The 22,426-nt window shown below is 41.8% G+C and overlaps 1 protein-coding gene across 3 annotated transcripts in view; it reads left to right on the top strand.

Annotated features, from left to right (window-relative positions):
• The first annotated feature begins 15,476 nt into the window (after nt 1-15,476).
• The window catches only part of CPEB4 (cytoplasmic polyadenylation element binding protein 4), a 64,717-nt gene continuing 57,767 nt past the window's right edge, over nt 15,477-22,426 (top strand). For all 3 annotated transcript variants that reach the window (XM_032625572.1, XM_032625571.1, XM_032625570.1), the window contains exon 1: nt 15,477-17,974. In XM_032625572.1, coding sequence (XP_032481463.1) covers nt 16,850-17,974 — 1,125 coding nt within the window. In that variant the 5' untranslated portion in view covers nt 15,477-16,849. The remainder of the gene's footprint in view (nt 17,975-22,426) is intronic.

Below are 22,426 nucleotides of genomic sequence, written 5' to 3'. Positions count from 1 at the left end.
TATCGGTGTTAGTTATTATTATCCCAAAGTTACAGATACACATGTGGAAACTCAGAGAAATATGATAACAGTTTGGACAGCCAGGCCTGTCTGACACCAAATCTTATTCCCTTAGCCCATACCCTGCAGGGGAGTAGGACTGTTTCACTTATGTAAATTGCACTATACATATTTGAAAAAAAACACAACATTGTAGTTCTCGATGGCCTGCGCCCTGAAGTAACTATGGGGTGAAGCCTGATTCATCTCTCTTCCCACAGGCCTCTCATGGCCAAAGCATCTCGGTGTGACTTCCACACAGCAAAGTTCCTAAATGCAAACATATACTCCTTTGGGGGCTCAATCAAAGAAATCGTGATCTGGTCCAAAAATGGAAGCTAAACCATCTTACTGTACCACATACATCGGATAGGCAAGTGAAGGCATTTGCAAGGGTGGTTTTTATAATATACATTGTAGTACAAGCTGTACTATATGGTAAGGTGCAGTTGTGCTGTGTACAGCCTCCAGGGTTAGGAATGGTCAGCTGGTATTTGGGTTAAAGGTCCTTGGCTTGGCGGTCATCCCTATGCCCCTATGTCCTTGGAGTGTCTGGAACCTTCTGATTCTCAGTGGCCAAGACACTCAGATTTTGTCTGAAACCCAATATTGGTTTTCCCAGCTGTGGGAACACAATGAAAATCTAATGGACCCCACTGGATGCTACCCCCTGGTTCTCCACTGCCAGTCTTTCTGTAGTTAACCTTTGGACCCAGAAATGAAAGCTCCATAGCAGGGTTGGAAGGTTCTCTCCAGAACAAGATGGAGCTTCTGAGCTGAGACCCTTTCTCTTGACAATCTGAAAATCAAGATTCAATCAAGGAGAACAGCCATCACCCATATTTCTTAAGTGACCCAGCCCGTCAGGCACCAAATAACATCCAAATGTTAACCCACATGGTGAGAAAGAAATAAAAATAAAATCAGGCTACTTCATCATTAGTCTCTCATAAAAGCATCTTATGAATATTTTTCTTTCAGAGACATGTACTGAATACTTGGGAAACAGTATTTGTGTGTGCTTTCATTAAGTCTCCGACTCCGAAACACATTCTGGGACTAATTATTTTTTAACTAACTAATCAGCATGTTTCATTCATAAATTGGGATTTATCAGTACAGCACATGAAAGGAGAGAACATATTATTCTTTTAATTTGGCTAATATGCAAAAACGCGCTGTGTTTGTAATGACCTGCTTTCAGTGAATAGAGGCAGGCTGGAAATAGTAGCAGCTTCCTCTAATGAGGGTGCTGGCTCCTGGCCTCAGCTGTTCACCACCAGACACTCAATGTGCTCCCTGACCTATCAGAGCACGTGTTCCTCCGGTGAGGACGCAGGAGCGATTTCCTCACCAGGGGAAGAACTGATGGCCTTGTGTTTGTTCGACTGATGGAACCAGTTACACCTGCTTTGTTAGTGAGAAGTAAAAGCCTGGGGGAGGAGGGTGGTGGGAAGGAGTGTTCATTTTTGTTGACTATAACACACAATCACACACACACACACACACACACACACACACACACACACACCATGAACCTGTCAAGAGTTAAGGCCCAAATCTATTAATAAGAGATTCCACCGTAATCTAGTGATTCTTGTCTTTCTCACCCTATTGTGCCTGCCAACCAGTGCGCAGCTTGTCGGCTATGCAAATAAATCCTCCGCTCTGAAGTCCCCTGATAAAGGGATTTATTTATCGGCCCGACCTGAGTGTCCCATTTGTTCCTGCAAATTTGCTCCTCCCCGTTCTTGCGCACTCTGATTTAGAGCCACGGACGCAGGTTCGCCTGGTTGATCAGGAGCCGGGACAATCTCCCCACCCCCTCGAAACCCCAGGTCCGGCTTTGAACCCGAATCCTCTTGCGCCTCTGGTCTGCGGAACTGCTCTGGCCTCACCCAGCAGGACCCGGGGCGGGGGGGTGGTGGCGGGGGGCGGGGCGGGGGGGCGAGGGGCGGGGGCCGGAGTCGCGCTGGCCTTCCCGTGACACACTGGAGCAGGGTCCAGCCGCATTCTTTCTGTCCAGCCCTGGTGCCAGCCTGCCGAGGACTCCGCCCGGGGACATCCTGATGTGGCACATTTTCCAGCCAGGCGCTGCTTTTGTGTTTTAAAGGAGGACGCTTCCTCTTCTGTGTTTTTGTTTTGTTTTGTTTTTCTCCCGTTTGTTTTCAAAACTCTTATTCTAGGAGCTTTTTTTTTTTTAAAAAAATTGAAGTATAGTTAATTTACAATGTTGTGTTAGTTTCAAGTGTACAGCAAAGTGATTCAGTTATACACAAATATTTTTTTTTCAGATTTTTTCCATTATAGGTTATTACAAGATATTGAGTAGAGTTCCCTGTTCTCTACAGCAGGTCCTTGTTGTTTACCTATTTTATATACGGTAGTGTGTATATGTTACTCCAAACTCCTAATTTATCATGCTCATTGTAGAAAATGTAGGAAAAACAGAAAACTAGCCATTAAAAAAATCTAAATCCCACTGCCAAGAGGCAACCAGCTTGTATACTCCCGTTCGGGGTATTTCCTTCTGATCCTCTGTACCTGTGGCAGAACGGGGTCTCTCAGCCAGTGAGACCAGTCTGGCTTCCTCTATTTGTGAAGCAAATGCTAAAGCAGGATGGAAAAAAACTGTGCTGTATTTTAAATATTTACAGGCAACAATCAGAGTCACGTGATATTAGCAAGAGTATATCTGTGACTATGTGCGAGTATCCCTATGATTATTTATAGAACTGCATTTAGAGGTGATGTCAAAAATCTAAATCTGAGACCTTAGGTGAACATGAGGTGCAGTCAAATAGCTCTCCCTTACCTCACCCCCCTGGGTCTTATGTATGTGTATTTGTGCTTATACCATATTTGAGATCATTCTACCTTCACCTTTCTATATTAATATGACTTCGGTCACATTTTTACAAGTCAACAAAATTCTTCTGCAACAGGTTTTGATGGCTACTCAGCATTCCATTATGCAAACTTACCATTTACGCTTTCACCCATTACTGGACATTTCAGATGATTCCCTTTTTTTTTCACTCTGGTAAATAATACTGCATTGAACACCTTTATGTGAAAATCTTTGTGACTCTCTGGGGTTATTTCCTTTGGCTGGACTCCCAAGAGGAAAATTACTGGGTCATAGGGTAGGAACAATTTAGTGTCTTGTTTCATGTTCCTCAGTTCGGTTCTGAATAAGTGGTACTGATTTACCCTGAAAGAACATTTTCACCATTTTAGTTAACCTTTAATTGCAGAAGTCATTCACAGCATACACGCTCATTGTAAAAGGATTTAAAAGGTAAGGCCCGTATCTCTTATCACCACTTCCTCCAATCTCTGAACCCCTCAAAGGCAGCCACCGTTTTCAGTTAAAAAGCCCTTAATCAATGCATTTAATTAGTTATCTGTGTGCTTATATAAAATGTATATCTACGAGCTAATAAAAACTCTCATATCTCTGTGACTACAGAAAACATGGTGGTTTTTGTGTGTGGAATTTTTTTTACGTGAATGATATGTTGTATGCGTATTATGTAACTTTTTCCCTCAGCTATCTGTCTCATAGCCTTTACTGTGTATATATAAATCAACTTTACTCTTTCTAACTTTCCATACATTTCTATGGGATAGATTCAGCCTAGTTTTGACAGCCATTCATCTATGCATAAATATTTGGGTTGATCCCGACTGTTTTTCATTTTGACAAAAAGTGCTGCAATATATACCCTTTTACACAAGCAAGTGATTTGAACAGGTTTTGTCTCTACAGTAGGAACCAAGAAATAGAATTTCTGGGTCGTGGGATATGCACACTTTTTATTTTAATAGATATTGCCGAATTGTAGAGGACATTTTAAATTACTTGAATTAGGGATCACGTAGAATGCCTTGGATTTGGGCTTAATTATCAGGATGTAGTTCTGAAGTATCCTATCAGGTAGGATGTCACCCAAAGGTCTGTTCATGTATTCATTCACCAGCCTAGCCATTTCTGTCTTCTGAGGACCCAGCATGGCCCCTGATACATAGTGCAGAGTCACTAAATGTTGCTAAGGTCCTCTCCTCTGCACCAGCCACACCCTCAAGGGGCCTCAACCCAACACCCGATTCCTTTCTGCAGCTGCCAACCCCCAGCTCAGCTTTCCAGACAGCTCTCAAATATCCCCTCTTCTTGGAAGCCCTCCCTGGAGCTCAGGCTGAGTAAGGCAGCTTCTCTTCCGTGTCCCCATGGCACCCTTATTTATAGGCTTGTCATGCTTATTGCAATTTGGAATTTAGTCACCTCTCCCCTGTTACACTGGATAGTCTCAGCATTTCAGTGGCGCATGGTATTTAGGCATCACCTGATCAGGGTTTGTGGACGGTTGGCAGCACAACAAGCATGTATGCATGGCAGTCTGTTGGCTTTGAAAGAGAGGGGGCCAAGTGTAGGCAGCATTCTTCATATCGAGCTTAACAGAAAAGGGCTGTAAAAAATTAGATGGCAAATATTTGACCCTTGACAGTGATCATGATGTTGATAAAAATGATGAATGATCGCTCAGTAGGGTAAATCACAAACTCTCGCACGCACAAAAATTTAGAAGCACACCACTCACCTCTTGGGAAAATGTTTGTAATGCTCCTCGCTTCAATATTTCTCCGTGAAATCTAGAAGTTCCTTATGCAATTTATCTTTTAAAAGGCATCACGGGGAGTGACAAACAGCAGCCAGAAAGCTGCTCAAAGTTTGGAACATGGCAGCTTATTGTCATCGATCTCCGGGTAGGATCTCAACTCTGAAAAGAAACATATGATAAAAGACCGAAATAAATATATCAAAATGTTAATAGTGGCCTTACCAGTGGAATGAGGGTGATGTGTGATGTTCTTTTCTTCTCCTTTTTACTTTTTTTACAAAACCTTTCAGATTATGTTACCGTGTACATAAATTCATTTTACGTCAGAAAAACAAATAACCAAAATCATTTCTAGCAATTAATGAAGTTGCTAAGGAGACAACTTTAAATAATCTGTGATGTGTGGACATCTATAACAGAAGATAATTCCAAGGGGACTAACCTGACCTATCAACTCTCAGGTCAGACAGTCACTCATTCAGTATGAATTGGGTACCCCAGCCGAGGACTGTGCTAGGGGCGAGGAGATAAAGTGCAAACATCAGGTATACTTCCCACCCTCACGAAGCTCACAGTCTACTGGGAACCACAAACTCAGCACTAATGGGGGTCAGGCAGCAGGGAGAAAGGAGTGAAATCCACCAGCTGGCCCACTCCTCATATTTTTCATGCCCTGGGAAAAAGTTTAAATGGAAGTCCATCTACCAGATCACCAAATACTTTACAAGCTATAAATCGAGTTAACAAATTGAAGTAACTTCTAGTCTCCTACCCTGACAGATGTACCTTTATGATGACCTGGAAGGCCAAGTTCAATGTAGAATTCTCAGACTCCTCAGGGTTCCTTACCTGAAGATGATGGGGAGAACTGGTCCCCAGGCCAAGGGCTTCCCCACCCCACTCAACACACCATCTGCTCTTCTTCTCTTCCCATGCCTGACTCCATCCCCCACAGCAAGAAACTCTGTACAGGTGGATGGACACCAGGGCCTGCACATTCAAGCTTCAGTCCCTTCCCTCCCTCCAGCTTTTGTCTTGGCCACCCCTTGGGCATGGGGTATACTCCCTAGCAGTGCTATTCGCCCTTGGGAGAACAAACTGGGAAAGAGGTCTCTGCAGGCTCTGGAAGCAGGCTTGGGTCACGCGGCCAGGGCCCAGCAGCCTGGTCTAGACGAGGCAGTGCAGGCATCCCTTGGTTGCATGGGGTCAAGGGCAGGGGCCCCACTTGCCGGAGTCTTAGGGCAGCACTGTCGCCTTGGGAGTGTTGCAGAGCAAATGCCCCATCGTACAAGAGCAGCAGCTACTCAATGCCAGCCCTAATTTGCCATATGCGGGGAATGGATTCAGATGGCTACATCTTCCACTTTTTTTAAAGAGAGAACACAAATCTCGGTTTTCCTATGAAACTGCATAGTTTTTACATTACCAAGTAATAATAATAATGAAAAAAACACAAAAATCATCCGGCTGGCCAAATTAAAAAGTATTTGTGAATCACTGTGGCCTCTATGAAAGGAAAGAAAATTAAAATTCCATTTACAAGTTGCTTGACCACCATTTAGTTTTGAAAATGATATTCACCAATTCATTAATGTCACTTAAGCCCATAAGTAAATGGTATGTCTCCACTGCTGTATATATGTCTGAAGTTCATGCACTTTCTCCTCCCCAGCAGAAATCCAATTTACTTGGTACCTCCTAGTACTGATGTATGTCCCCCGTAAGCTATCAGGAAAGGCCTGACTTGGGGATCTGTTCATTTTTCTTCCCTGACACTGACTCTCATCATGTCCTCCTCTGGCCTGCCATAATAACCTGGGAACCTACCTCTCCCTGCACTTCCCATGTACCACTGTCATTAGCTCTGTACACGTCTGTCACTTCAAGAATTACCTCCATGTCCCCAGGGCCTACCACAGAGCCTGTCATATGGTAGACACCTAGCACATTTTGTTTGTTCTGGACTGAATTTGTTGGTGGTTGGTTCTCTGTGATGACCCACATCTCCCCAATCACAAATGAATAATAATCATAGGTGACATTTCTTGGACACTTGCTACAGGTAGGCACCATCCTAAGAGCTTTACATGTATTACCTATAAAATCCTCTCAACTAACTGCTCAACAATTTTTTATCCCTGCTTTCCAGATGCAGAAACTGTGGCTCAGAGAGACAAAAAGACCCGCTCGTGAGTCATTCAGCTGGCAAATGTCAGAGGTGGGACTTGAACAAATCTTGCCTGATTCGAAAGGTACGTATTACTCAACCAGTAAGCCAGGCTTCCCTAAAAGTGCCACCGACGGTTTCTGAGATGTCTTTAGATGGCACAGAAGAACTCTTATTTCTATTACTAGGCATTTGCTTGACTCATTTATTTTAGTGTGGGTTATGAAAAAATAAATGACAGCATCCATTTATGGTATGGTGTATTGATTTTCCTATTTACATTAGTGATAACAGAATCTTTCTTTCCAACCCGTTTAGTTAAGTTCTAAAAACTTGAGTCCATTTACAAATAATGGTGGGTGAATAATAAGATAGGTCATACAACAATAAAGCAAAAATTATGTGTCTGAGATAACAAAAAGAACTAGAATTTGAAAAAAACTGCTGCATCAGTTGCCATACATGGATTAAAGAGACATACACACACACAATGAAACTAATTTGTAAACTCACTTGCTTAAAAAACACATCCCAGAGCCTAAGAGGACTCCAACTAGCCTCTAAACTTCTAAATTTGAAGCGTGTTTCTTCTTCCTCTTTCTATTTTTGGAATTTAAATAGCCAAATGGATTAAAAACAAACAAACAAAAAATCCTGCCTCTAAATAAGCAATGAGCTAGGGGCCTGGAGCCCTCCTCTGCCTCATTTCAACTCCAAGCAAATGGTGAATCACAACACCCTTGGACATAGTGGTTTCTAACTACCAAGCTGCCAGGCTTTTAAATAAGAGCAGCACAGAAGTGCGGCCATAATGCTACCTATTTCCCTTGCTAAATTATTTATGCATTTATTATATTTCACATGGGCTGTTGAACCTGAAGGTACTTCTGTGGGGGCCAGGTCATTTCAAGAAACCCATTATTGAGAATCAACTCAGCTACGTTAGAAACTGGCACATCCAATCGTATGTGATATTGCTCGTTAATATTATATAATTACTGCCTCTGCCATTGTTTTCAGGTGATAACTTTGTGTGTGTGTGTGTGTACGTATGTGTATGTGCACTATTCTATGGCTTTAAGGCAATCCACTTCATTAACAGGCTGTTTAACATTGAGGGTGTATCAACAAAGACTAGCTTTATGCAATCGTGGAACTGCACCTAAGATGACTTAGCCAAATGAAGCTATTACCCTGTACAACGTGTTTTACACAAGACTGAAATGGTTTACTAAGTTTATAAAGCCACTGATCTGCCAAAAGATCAGCAGTGTGGTAGAAGTTTTATGCTATGCCAATAGAAACTTGATGTACGCTATTAGGAGATTCCCCAAATTTTCCAAGCCTTGTTGTTAAAGTCAACCTAACATTTATTACTTCGGACTTCCTTATGACTTGTATATCAAGAGGAAAGAAAACTGATTAATTCAACCTGAAACACTCATTAAAGCCCTACTGTGTGCTGGGCATAATGCCGGGCTTAGGGATTCCACAACAGAAAAGTGCCTGACCTGGAGGAGCAACTCCAGTGGGTGGATCTAAATAGCCAATTACATAAATAGTCAGTTATGTGGCCAAGTGTCTGTGCCAACCTGGGAGAAGATGCCCACTTCTGCTGGGGGTGGGGGTCAGAGAAGGCAGTGAGGGTGCTTGTCCGATCTCCCCTGGCAAATGAGATAGCTGTTCTTGGCAGACAGACATACACTGAAAGGCCTAAGAAAGTTGTGTGGTGAGCATAGGACACGCTTGTTGATTCCTCCAAAGACTTTCCTGCTCCTTCGCTAGCAGAATTCTGATTCTGTTTGTTTCACATTGGGGTCCTTTGGTCTCAGGGAAGGTGGGCCCAGATCTCGTCTAGATCATGGCATGTGACCCCATCCTGAGCAAAAACATATAACAGGAAGTGTGCTTGGAGGGTCCTTGAGGTAGACCTTTCCTCCCTGATCAGAGGAAAGCTTGTGACCAGAAACTCTCAGCTCTTTGAAGCCCTCTGTGTCTTGCTTCTGAGCAACTGCTCACCTCTAGACTTCTTGATGTGTGAGAAAAGTCACCACTTACTGTTTGTCACTCTCACTCATGCATTCTGTTACTTCCAGCAAACAGTATTCTTGACATTGTAAGTACTTGGAACCTCAAGTGTTTCAGAATGGTTGGGACAGTGCTCTCAGAGAGTGGCAGGAGATGATGCTAAAATGTTAGGCAGGCGCCAGTTCCTCAGGTGCATGGGGTGCCACACTCAGGAGTCTGGCAGTGCCTTCCAGAGAATGGGTCCCTTCCCAGTGGGGTATATGAGATAGTTGTAGGTGGTACACAGACAAGACAGTATATAATCTTGAATCACACAGTAAGAAATTTCGCTCCTTTTCCATTCCTTTTCAGCCCTTCTCATTAGGTAAAGACAACCTTTCCAGGTTGGGCTAGTAAGTCTTTAGCACCTCTCTCTAACCTTATTAATCTTCCTTTTTAACAAAGAGAAAGAAAGCCTCAGACTTAGGGCCTGTGATATACTCACAGGATCTAGGAGCAATTCAATACCATTATTTTGTTTTCATTATTTTAAATGTGATAATTACCTTTTGGTTATAGCATTTCGGGTGGCTAATCAAGTTGTTGTAAACAAATATTTATTTGTTTGTTTTTTTAAAGATAAACCAGTTTATAAAAAATGTTAAAGGAATGACAATGCAGGAACTACATCCATATGGCAAAAACTGGGATGCTGGAATGAAAATCACTCAAGTTTGAAAAATAGAGTTGAATACATAAGGAAGCCACTTGAAAGTATTTAAGCAATGGAGTAAGGTCATTAGATTCTCTACTTAGAAAAATTCAGTGAGCAGGTCCAGGAAGGAAATCCAAAAAAGAGGGATATGTATACGTACAGCTGATTCACTTTGCTGTACAGTAGAAACTAACACAATATGATAAAGCAACTATACCCCAATAAAAATTAAAAAAAATAAAAGTAATAGGGCAATGAAAAAAAAAAAAGAAAAAAGGGAAAATTCTTGGCTCTATCCCATACCTATTTAATCAGAAATCCCAGTTTAACTAGTCTTCCAGGTGATTCTGATGCTTACTAAAATTTGAGGACCACCGAGTAGAGGGAAGAGTTTTGAGTCAAGATACCTGGGCAAAAGAACTGAGTTATTTTAGACAAGGCCCTTCCCTGGGCCTCAGTTTCCTCAACTGCAAAATGAGGGCATTGACTTGGCTATAAGACCTCAGGTAGTCATGAAACCTCTCTGGTCTACATGCCCCACCCCCAATATCCACCTCCCTTTGCTTTTTTGACAATAGAATATACATTTTTAGCTTAATACATAAGGCATGAAATAAAGACTATACTTCCCAACTTCTTTTGCCATTAGGTGTGTCCATATGGCCAAATTCTGGCCAATGAGAAGAGAACGAAAATGATGTGTATGTCTTCTGAAGTTCCCTCAAAGAATGGTTGTGTCCTTCTTCATCTTCTTCTATTTCCTTTGGTCTGAAATACAGACGTGATAGCTGGAGCTAGATCAACTATCTTAGATCCTAGGTAGAAGCTGAATTCTGAGGAGGGAAAAGCAATGAAATAAAAGGAACCCTGGTTTCTGATGACTTCTTGAAACTACCCCACCAGCGCTATATGGACTCTTGCAAACTTCTTTCATGTGAGAAAGACATTTCTTTTAGGCATGCTTCATTTGGATTTTCTGTGCTTTTGCATTATTATGAGAAAATCTTTAGTACCTTATAACTTTATGAGAAAATACTATGAGAAAACAATCAGAATATCGTGGGGGCAGGGCCCGGGAATTTGCATTTGATGGGCTCCCATGGGGACTGCATGCTAAAGTTTGAGGTTGGATGCTTACAAATCAACTCTTATAATTGTTTTTTAGTTTTATATATATATATATATATATATATATATATATATATATATATATATTCCAAGAATAGGGGAGCAAGAAATTTGGACATAAAAGGAAAGGACCATCTTTAGTGTTTTTTTATATAGATGACTTTCTCTGAAACTTTATTGCTTACGGGTTCCAAAGAGAAACTCCTTTGGCAGTAAAAATTCTGGCTGAAAGGAAATCATTGGACAAACTGGACCAGTGCCTGTGAGCTCAAGGCTATGCTGGGGCTAAAATTTTGGTCTCTGACTCCCAGATCTCTGATCTCTGGACTCTGCAGCTTCCCTGCAAGCTCCAAAAAGGTCTTCTTTTTCCAGCATCGTAGGTGAAGATCCTCTAGTCTAGCCACAGAGTGTGAGATGGTGGCTGTTTGGCAGCCTGGCCATGGTTTTGATACAGGGAAGTGAAGTGTGTCCAATCAAAACAGCCAAGGGTAATCTACGTCAACAGCCCATCCACATATGTGGCTGGAACCACAAAAGAATCCAAGTCATCCCATGTGATACATGTCACAGTTTGGAAGGTCAACCCTCCATCCCAGCTCACCTAAATCTTTGCCGGGATATGGCGAAATCAAGTGAAGCGCGTCTCTGTCCTGGACCTTTCCAAACCTTTTGTTCAGTGACATTGTGTTGGAAGAACTGACTTCACCGCTCTCCACCAAAATGGATTGTTAACTATGGACTCCATGTTAATGACAACACCTTAAGTGGGAAAGCAGGAAGAAAACAGTATTTAAAATGCAGAGGGCTTTTGCAGGTTATAAAACAACAAACAAAAGGAGAAAATGTAACCCAGCAATTAACTGTAAAAAAACCAATGGTGCTTTCTAAGTAAATGTGCCCGCTTTCCAACGCTGAAACAGGGTGAAGATCAGAGGTGGGTTTAATAAAACCTGCCTTCAGGACGTGGTTCTCTTTCTGTCTGTCTTGCCTTCTGGTAGTGAGCTTTCAGGTAGTTTTGGCAAAGAGGATATTGCAAAAGTAATTCCATCCTTCCCTCTTCCCCTACCTTCACAAGACCTGCTTTTAAATATTAATATTATATGTTTTTCGTTTCAGTAACATATATATTCCTCTACTATGTTAGAATCCTTATTAACGCTGCTAAGCAAAATAACTGCTGGGTATTAATCTCTTAGGGGACTGGACCGTGTACTTGCCTGGACTTGTCTTCTCACTACAGCTCCCTACCCAAAACAACACCAAGGACACGGTGTCCTTCAGTTCCATCAGAGAAAGCTCCTGGGCCACCAAATCTAAAAAGATCAACTGCTTTACATATTTCTCCATGTGATGAGCGTGTGTTCATGTAATTTATGGTAGTATCTGGTGGCTTTGTGTATGAGTGTCATATTTCCATAATGTGCCTCGGTGTCTCACGGAAATGAACCAAAGCAGGGCCACTGCATTGTGCAACAGGGGGATGAGTATTCACATCATAGTCTGTGGTGCCTTATGGAGTTGCACAGTGCACAACCTGGGCAACGTTGGGTGGTGGCCCTGATTGCTAAAGTCATTAGACAGGCCCCTGGGGAGCTTGGGCGTGTGCTGTTGGGAGAAGACAGTGTGTGCTTCAAGGGCAGTGGTGAAGGACATTAGCTAGCATGGGGAAGGGTTCACTCTGTGTGATTATGAGGTGAGATTTATATCGCCTGCCAAGCTTTAAGAGAGGCTGATGAAGGAAATATTAGGGCCCTGCTTCCTGGGAGGCTCTGACTTTGGGGTGTGGTTGACCTCAAACCCCAGAGGGGGCTGGGCTGTAGCCAGCAGGGTCCATTCACTAGCCTACAACTTTTCTGAAGGTGTGTCAGCCCTTAATGGACAGGGAGGGAGGGTTTAAAAAAAAAATCTTTTTAATTAATAAAAAAAATCTGGTAGCACCTTAATGTCCAGGGAGAGCTTGCTTTCTCTGCAACCTGGAGGCTTCCCAGTGAGCATGTTTCATGGGAGGTGCTCTCTTCTGCCAGCAAAGTGTTCAAGCCAGAACTCATCTGCAACTGTTGATCTCTTTGGAAATCCTAAATAGAGCTGCTGAATTGTTGTCATGGTTACCTGGGACAGTTTCTGAGGCCAGAATGTTTTCAAGGAGGGCAGCCCTGAGCTGGGTATCCTGGGTTTCTGAGTAGGCAACTGACTCAAGAGAATTGCTTCCCGCTTCCTTCTCCCATGCTCCTAATCCCTAGCCAGGAACCTGATGTCTGCAGAGATCATTTTAGCTTCAGCCCAGCCCAAACCTACTACTGCCCATGCTTGATTTAGCCTTAAAAGATCAGGCTGACCTAGCAGCACCCTGACTATGGCTCTGGTGTGTCTCCTCCCTCTACAAACCAACATAGGTTCCTGGATTCACTCATGCATGCAGCTTCTAGGCAAAAGGTACTTGAGAAGTGGTTCTCTGCACTTCATATGTTAATAAGGAACTGACATTTTTGAAAACCTCTTATGAGCCCAGCACTTCACTTGTATCTCATGTAATTTACCACCTCCTAGCCAGGGAGGAATATCATTCACATTTTATCTATGAGGAACCAGGGGCTTGTAGTGGTGATGAGCTCTACAACTAGGACGTAGCAGATCTGGAATTCAAATTACCTGTTTGGTTCTAAAGATAGCCCTCTTTCCTTCAAATATGGCAGCCAGTTTAGTCACTAAGAATTGGCAGCCCCAAAAGACTCTCAACCATCTACTGGACATTGAAGATTCATTCATTCATTCATTCAATAAACATGTCCTGAGTCTGCTCTGTGCCAGACCCTCTGATGGCCACTGGGGACACACAGATAAATCAGACACAAGCTCTGCTCATGAAAAAACGAACTCACTGACAACCAGCAGTGAGTAAATGAGAGGAATCTGTAAGATGCTACAAAAAGGAGCAGTCAGGGAACTCATTTTGGAGGAAGTGACACCTAACTGAACCAGCTAAGTCTCAAGGTATGTCCAGTTGTGGGGAATAAACAGCAGAATCAGACCCAATCCCTAACACTTAAGGAACTCAAAGTAGAGTTACAGAGACAAGACTCATGTTCATGGCACAATGAAAAGACAAAAAAATCACCGATTAACGTCCCAAACAGGTGTTCTACATGGAAGTATGGGAGGATTGATAAACTCAAGCAGCAGAAGTTGGGGTCATTGAAGAAAGGCTAGGGAAATGAAATGGAAGCCACCTTTTTTCATGAGATTCTTCTTAAAAGTCTTTGATCTCTCCCTTTTTTATTCCCGACTCTTGCCATAGTCACTTGTGGCTCTCCTCTGATTTCTTTTCATTTCTCATTTTCTACTAAAGGAAAACACTCACTTATTCAACATCTTTAGAGCGAGTGCTGAGAGCAAGACATTAATCTAGGTCCTGATGGTGGTCATAGTGGTGAGAACGTACAAATATGAACAAGACATGGAGCCCTTGAGCAGCAAATGAACAACCTAAATGATTAAAGTTTGAGAGATGTGAGTCCCAAACCAAATGGCATAAGGTATGAAATTATTCAGATTTGGAAAAGGGACTGTCATTCAGGAAAGATTTCATTGTAGTTGGTTTGTTCACTCATTTCTTCAGCATTCATTCACTGATGACTCCTATCTACAAGATTCTCGCCTCAAAGAGCCCACAGCTGACCACAGGTCCAGGAGACATAAACCACCATTACAATAGAGGGTGATAAAGAAGCATGAGATGTACACTGGGCCATGGATGTTCGTAAGAGGGAGCTCGGAAGACAGAGTTGGTAGCTTTTGAACCGATTCCTAAAACTAAGTAGGAGTTTACCAGGTGGAGAAGAAAGGAAAGGGAAAGTAAAAAGGCGCTGAGATTATATTTGGAGCACCTTGGTGTGGAGCGGTTGGAGGGAGACGAGGTGTTAAGATATACTGCCCCCAGAGTGGAAAAGCCTTGAACACCAGACTAAAAAGTTTGGTCTTTTTCAAGGAGGTAATGGGCAGTCGCAGAGAGGTCTGAGCAGGTGAGGACCCTAACAAGCTTTTCGTTTCGGAAATGACCCTCTAGTAAGCGAGAAGGGTGCACTAGAGCCGGATGGGGATGAGGGCTCAGCCACAGACGTTTACAGCAGCTGTATCTTTGTGCCTGAGACTGCACCAGACGGGAGCCTAAACTAAGCTGGAGGAGTTGGGGTGCGGGAACGGAAGGTGAAAGGAGAGTCCCGCGTGAGGTCTACATTCAGGACAAGGACATACGCAACTCCAGGCACCGCACAGCTGCCGGGAAAACCCGCCTCCTCTTCCAGATCCCTCTGGGGAGGAGCTCCGGTCAAAGCACGTGATGCCCGGGGAACCACGTTTACTATGGGCAGTCCTCCCGTTCATCCGCGGTTTCAGGGGTTGCCCCACCGATCTCCCACACCTGGACTCTTTACCGCAGTGCTAGAGGAATCCGTTCTCTTCCACGCGTCCCGCTATACTCCTCCTGCAGAGCGTGGTTAGGCGAGATAAACAGCGCAGGAGCCCTTTGCCCACACTAAAGATGGCGACCAGTTGCGTTCACTCTGGGTCGGGGGAGCGGGTTCCAGGCGCCAGGCCTCACTGGGCGAGGCGCAGACGGAAGGGGCGTCTCTCGAGATAACTTTTCGACCTTCCTGGGAGGTCGCCTGAGCCTAGGGGTGTGGCCTAATCTGAATTCTAGCAGATGATTGGCTTTTCGGCAGGTGGGCGGGGGTGTCTGCCCTAACCCACCCCTCCCTCTTCGAACCGGAAGTGTCTCTCGGTCTTTCCAGCTGGTTGTCATTTCACTCGGCTCGGTCCTACGGGAAGGACTCAGCCGCGGCTGCTGAACCCGGGCACCGGGAGGCGGTGGCAGCGGCGGCGGCGGCGGCGGCAGCGGCGACAGCAGAGGAGGAAGGAGGAGAGAAGAAGAGCCAGGCGGAGTCCGCAACTACGACAGCGGGGACTGCGGGACCGGGGTAAAGCGACGGCGGCGGCGACGACGGCCCAGCAACCGTGAGGAGAAACAAAAGCCTTCTAAATTACAGTTTTTTTAAAAATCTGGGGGAAAAAAGAGAGAGAGCGAGCAAAGGGGGGAAGGCCCTTCTCTTTTAGAGTAACTACGCTGGTGGGGTTTTCCTATTTTTCCTCTTTTTTCCCCCCTGCGGAGAATCGAACTGAGAGAACTGAACAAACCGCCCCTGGGTCCCATGAGGGAAAAAAACCCCGGAGCCGCAGAGAGGGGTAGAGGCCGAAACCGCAGGACCTTCCAGGTCGCCCCCTTGGTCCCCGCACCCCGGGGCCGCCAGCTTGTTCTCGTCGAGTCTCTCTAATCCGTCCTGATCGCGACACCCCCAAGAGGGAGAAACGGGTGTTTCCAACCCATTTCATGGGGGAGAGGAGGCCGGGGGGAGCCCCAGGAACAGCGACCGCAGCAAGATCTGCACCCAGAGCTTCAGGAACAGCCCCAGAGGCCAAAACTGCACCCCGTGAAAGATCAGAAACAGGACCAGGAACAGCAGAAACTTCCCTGCAATCATCTTTCCATTAGTCAATGCTGATTTCCTCTTCTGCAACCAGGAATTCGCCTCCCACCCCAAATAACCTAATATAATCTATATATATAAATATATAATATATAATGTTCTTAAATTATTCCTGATTTTTTTTAACCAAGCTGCCAAGAAAAGAACGTATTCTCCCTTTAGCCCTATTCTAATTTTTACGTGAGTGAATCTAAACTGCTGAAGAAGACCATATGTGATTGTTAAATTATATATATATATATTTTTACTCCGCGCAATGCTTATTCTTCTACATCCATAGATGCTTGAGAAGCTGTGTTTTTGTCATTCATGTACGTTTTCCTTTGGAAAAAGAAAGCGCCTATTTTACTAACCAAAGACTTGATTTTTACCCTCTTCGTTTTTATTCCCTCCTAGAATAAGTTGGATTCATGTCAATGTTTTAAGACTTTTTTTTTTTTTTAGTTTTTTTCTTTCAGAGACCAGAATTCCAAATCTGAACTATTTAGGGTGATAAGCTGCGATCTTTGAGCTAGCTAAAAATAAGACATTTCAAACAAGCAACTTAAATTTGGGGTAGAGGATACAAAGGCGTGAGACATCAGGTTGTTTTTTTTTTTTTATCATAAGATTCTGAGCCTAAAAATAATAAATGGGGGATTACGGGTTTGGAGTGCTAGTGCAAAGCAATACTGGGAATAAATCTGCTTTTCCAGTCAGATTCCATCCACATCTGCAGCCTCCACACCATCACCAAAATGCCACCCCCAGCCCCGCTGCTTTTATAAATAATAACACAGCTGCCAATGGCAGCAGTGCCGGGTCAGCTTGGCTCTTTCCTGCCCCGGCTACCCATAACATTCAGGATGAGATCTTGGGATCAGAAAAGGCAAAAAGTCAGCAACAGGAACAGCAAGACCCTTTAGAAAAGCAGCAGCTCTCCCCCAGTCCAGGTCAGGAAGCTGGAATACTGCCTGAAACTGAGAAGGCAAAATCTGAAGAAAATCAAGGGGACAATTCTTCAGAAAATGGCAACGGGAAGGAGAAAATAAGAATCGAATCACCAGTGTTGACAGGGTTTGATTATCAAGAAGCCACGGGGCTAGGTACTTCAACCCAACCCTTGACATCTAGCGCGTCGTCTCTTACTGGTTTCAGTAACTGGTCAGCAGCGATAGCGCCTTCTTCCTCTACAATCATCAATGAAGATGCAAGTTTCTTTCACCAGGGAGGGGTCCCGGCTGCTTCGGCTAATAACGGTGCTCTGTTGTTTCAAAATTTTCCCCATCATGTCAGCCCTGGCTTTGGAGGCAGTTTCTCTCCTCAGATCGGGCCTCTCTCACAGCACCACCCCCATCACCCTCATTTCCAGCATCATCACAGCCAGCATCAGCAGCAGAGGAGGTCTCCTGCCAGTCCCCATCCCCCACCTTTCACACATAGAAATGCTGCTTTTAACCAGCTGCCTCATTTGGCGAATAATCTTAACAAACCCCCCTCTCCATGGAGCAGCTACCAGAGTCCCTCTCCTACACCGTCTTCTTCCTGGAGCCCAGGAGGTGGTGGATATGGTGGCTGGGGAGGTTCCCAAGGCCGAGATCACCGCAGAGGGCTGAATGGAGGAATAACGCCCCTGAACTCCATCTCGCCTTTGAAGAAAAATTTTGCAAGCAATCATATTCAGCTCCAGAAGTACGCTCGCCCCAGCTCTGCCTTTGCTCCTAAATCCTGGATGGAAGATAGCTTGAACAGGGCTGACAACATTTTTCCTTTTCCGGTAAGATTATGTTCCATTAATAGATTAAGATGAAATAAGGAAACGGCAGGGTGTAATATCTAAGTAACGAAGAGAGTTTGAATTGTCTGTATTCATATCAGAGCTCTTCTTAGAAAACGAGTTAATTACCAGACATGATTTTGGCAGGAGAGGAGTATAATTTGGAACAAAATATTCAGCTTTTTTTTTGGTAAATTTCTAATTGTTATCTTCCCCTAGATAATCGTCTAAATCATCATAATTATGAATACCAGGTAGCTAGTGATGTCATGATTATTAACTATAATACCCTTCTAGCCTGACAAGAGAATCGTGGTTGGTTTTTCCCTACTTATTTAAGTGAGAATAAATAATGTAGATATAAATATATTTCATTGTGGAAACTGATGAGCATTTTCTACCCATTTGCATAACTATATAACCTCGCAAATTAATTTTTGTCCACTGTAAGGTAGTGATTCACTGAAAACCAGCTACTGAATTATAGTTTTCTCACTGGTTATATTTTAAACCTGAAACCTCTCTGAACCCTGCGGTCTGAACAGTTTGAATTCATCAATTTGGCAATTCCTGTTAAACCTTTTTGCAAATTCTGGCCTGCCTTGTGTCAGTTAAGGACTGCTAGAAAAATGATCTAAATATTTTCTTCATCCCCAATTATTTTTGCATACTATGAAACTGTTGATCTCAGAGTGACTCTTTTATGATGCCTTTCACCCATTTGTTTATTTTACAGTGTTAACACTGGGGGTGTAGATAATTAAACCATTCCTAAAAATAGACCCAGGCAAAGATCACTTGTCTTTCTTGCCACCAGTGTATCCTTATTCTGCAAGAGTCACATTGTTTCATGTTTTTTAATTAATGAGCAGCCAGTCTAGTTGATAGACAGAGGATAAAGGGAATTTCATAGTTAACTGAACATCAGATGCCCCACTAAATTTGTATACTTTGGGGGTATGATCATTTATATGTGTTTAGGAAACTTGTATGGGTTTTAAGCTAACATTGAATCAGTCCTCAGAACAAATCCCACAAGATAAGTTCTGTTATTATTCCCATTTTAGAGATGAGAAAATTGAGTATCAGCAAGATATAATAACTTGCCCAAGAGCACACAGCTGATAAGAGTACAAACTCTAGGTTAAAAAGCAAGGATTAAAAAACGCTACATACATGTGTACGCATACACATGTGCTATATCTAGAGGGTTATTTTAGAGATCTTTTGGCAAAGGCTCAAGCAGATTTCAAAATAATTGCAATGTCTCCATATATGATGTCAACACAAGTAGAATTATCTGTTTTAATTAATAATTTGCTCAGAGGGAGGGGAGGTTTGCTAAGAGAACCCTGTGTCATTCCAAGGAATTAAATATCCCTTCTCGAAGGATTCAGGTATAATGATTAGGATGTATCTTAAAATATTTGGTGAAATCTAGTTAAAAAAATTTTTTTTTAATAATTTTTTTGCCCAGGTATAAAAAAAGCTGTTGGCTTTTGTTTTTAGAACGGGTTTTTACTCAAACTGAAGAGAGCAGTTATCATGCTTTAGTGGTCAGGTGAAAGGCTGTTTGAAGACGTTGGCAATCCCATGAAGTCTATTTTTAAAAAGTTGGTTTTGATATTCCTTTGAACATAAATTTAAGGGAAATTTAATGCAAAGGTAACTTTTATGAATTATTTATATATTCCCAATTGAAAAAATCTAAGACGGCATTCTCAACATTTTAACTGGGTTAAGATTGGCTCAGAATTAAAAATACTTTTCTATTTTGCTACTTATAAAGTGACAGAATGAATTTATGTGACCTCATAGTTTGTTTTCCATTCTCAGTTTACTGACTTTTGATAAAGGTTTGCTTTGGGAAAAATAAAAATTTCAGAAAATGAATAAGCTATATGTATGTGCACATTATTAATATTTTTATGGAGCTAATGGGATGTGTTTAACATGTGAAATTTTTTTAATCAGATGGTTTCTTAGAGATGAAGCTGGTGTATGAAATACTAGTAGACTAAGATTGATACTAAAAGATACTGTTAGAAACTAACTCTTCCCTTAGAATTGTTGTCTGTTATGCTGAGAATGGAAAATGGATGAAATTTGGTAGGATTAGAAACTAAATTGTTGCTTTCTGTTCACCATCCCCACCATTTTTAGGAGAGTGTGTATATTTCTGTGTGTGAGAGAGTGAAGAGAGAGAAAGAGAGAGGTTGGGAGCTGGGGAGCTGAGAGCAAGCATTGGGTTGAGTTGTAAGTCACAATAAAAATAAGTGATTTGAAAAGAATCTTTATGACAAGAAATTCCTAATAGGGTTTTGAAAATATAAGAAGGTAGTAAACTGAGTACCGTGGTGCTTACTTAAATGAATGCAGTTCTGTGTGTGTGTGTGTGTGTGTGTGTGTGTGTGTGTTTTAGAGAATTATTCTTTTGAATAATTTTTTGGCAAAAAATACTGTTTTGAGTTGATATGAATTACTTGGTTAAATCTGATATGAAAAGATTTGAAGAAACATTTATTTGACTGGGAGCCCAGACACCTAGGTTGTGGTCTTGGCCCTATCAGTGTCATAGCATTTGGGGACCTCAGTTTCTTCATAAAATTGGGGCTGGTGGTGACCTAGGTGATTCCTAAGTTCCTTATGATTCTAAAGCAAGCTACTGTGAAATTTAAACTGCTGCAATCACAGTCCATACTTTCTTCTAAACACTGCTATCTTATTTAAATTTATTACCTTAAACACTATTAGTTTTAGGAAAGACATTTTATAGATTAGTAATTCAATTTCTGTTGCTTTTAGAAAGAATTCCTTAGGTGTTATAGAGAGATCTTAAAATTTACCACAGAAATTACAGGATAGAATTTACATGGCTATATTATAATATTGGTATTCAATCAAAGACTAGCATGGAATTATTATATTAAAAGGAAATAATTTACCTGAAATGTAACTAATACTGGGCAGTGTTTATTTTAATTTGAAATGAATCAGAATGGTTTTTACATTTATTTAATATAGGTTTGGGTACATACAGTGAATTAAAATTCATGATGACATTTTAAATTAATTTTGGGGGCCAATCTTAACCTTCTCTTTTATCCATGTTTATGGAGCGGGAGCAAAGATTCCAAATATGTGAATAATCCTCTAAATAACTGATATGACAGGCATTATATTTTGGGATTTTCTTTGTATTAAAATTTGTTTCTAAGTTATTTTTGCTTAGCTTAAAGTTTTCATTATGTGGATGCAGATAACATGCCTGAAATCCAGTTTTCAGATACAACTAAACTAATATGTATTTAATAATGGCTAACATGCCTTTGATAGTCTAAGTGTTTTACATGTATTAACTCATTTAATTCATTCAGCAATCCTATGAAGTAGAAATTATTATTGTTATTATTACTATTCACACATGAGATTTGGTTTTTAAACATTATACTACAGTGTCTTTTCACATAGACATGTTACAGATGGCGGGGGGCGGTAAATGCCTCCCGGAAACATGTAAGATGAAAGAAAAATATTTACAGTGAATCATTGATACCTGATGATTAAAAGCTGATTATAAAGTTTTGAAAAATAGAAAATAATAGAATATATTTATTTGTCAACTTTAAACTATTAAATAATATTCAAATCAATATTTTTTTGTTTGATTTTAGTACGTACTATATACTAGGTACTGAGCTACGTGCTTTCACGTATGTTATCTCACTTCGTGTATAGGATTTCTCAACCCTATGAGGCTTAGTTTTATTGTCTTAATTTCAAAATGAAGAAACAAGGGCCATGTTTATGTGACTAAAGGCATGATTTGACCCTTACATTAAGGGGAGGAAAATCCTACCCATCCTGCCAAACACATCCTGGAATCCTGATGTCCAAACCAAATAATATATTGGGGCACCTGCCAATAATTAATTTGAATATAGCAGTTCTTTGGAGGGGTACCTAGATCTTCTGTCCTTACAGGAATGTAAAGGAGAATTGTATGCTATATATCCTAGTACTCTCTTATATTCAGCTCAGTTATGCCCCCATCTCCATTAGCTAAGAACCAAGAAGTAGACCAAAATGAAAAAAAAAAAAAAGAGAAAAGAAAAAGGAAAGGGGGGAGACAAAATCTGTTACAAAGATGATCCTAAAACTTGATTGATAGGGAGACATTTTAGGATTTGGAGCCCATTTGCTCTTACTTGGTCACCATGGATTTGTTAAGTTGTCTTAACCAGGCAAATAATTTATGTTACTTTAATAACTCTCCTTGTGTTTTCAGTTTATTGATCCTCAAAATTATATATGGCATCTTACATCTGAAAACAGAAAGTTACTGCATCGCTTCAGGTCTGAAAGTCATGGTGAATTATCAATATTAAAATTATCTAAAGTGCAACGTTATTACATTTTTGTTTTCTCATATAGTCCCAAGAGGGATATAGG

Source organism: Phocoena sinus, chromosome 3, assembly GCF_008692025.1.
Source record: "Phocoena sinus isolate mPhoSin1 chromosome 3, mPhoSin1.pri, whole genome shotgun sequence".
Classification (NCBI taxonomy): Eukaryota; Metazoa; Chordata; class Mammalia; order Artiodactyla; family Phocoenidae; genus Phocoena; species Phocoena sinus.
The sequence above is the reverse complement of the archived record's forward strand: the minus strand, read 5'-3'. Positions and strand labels throughout refer to the sequence as shown.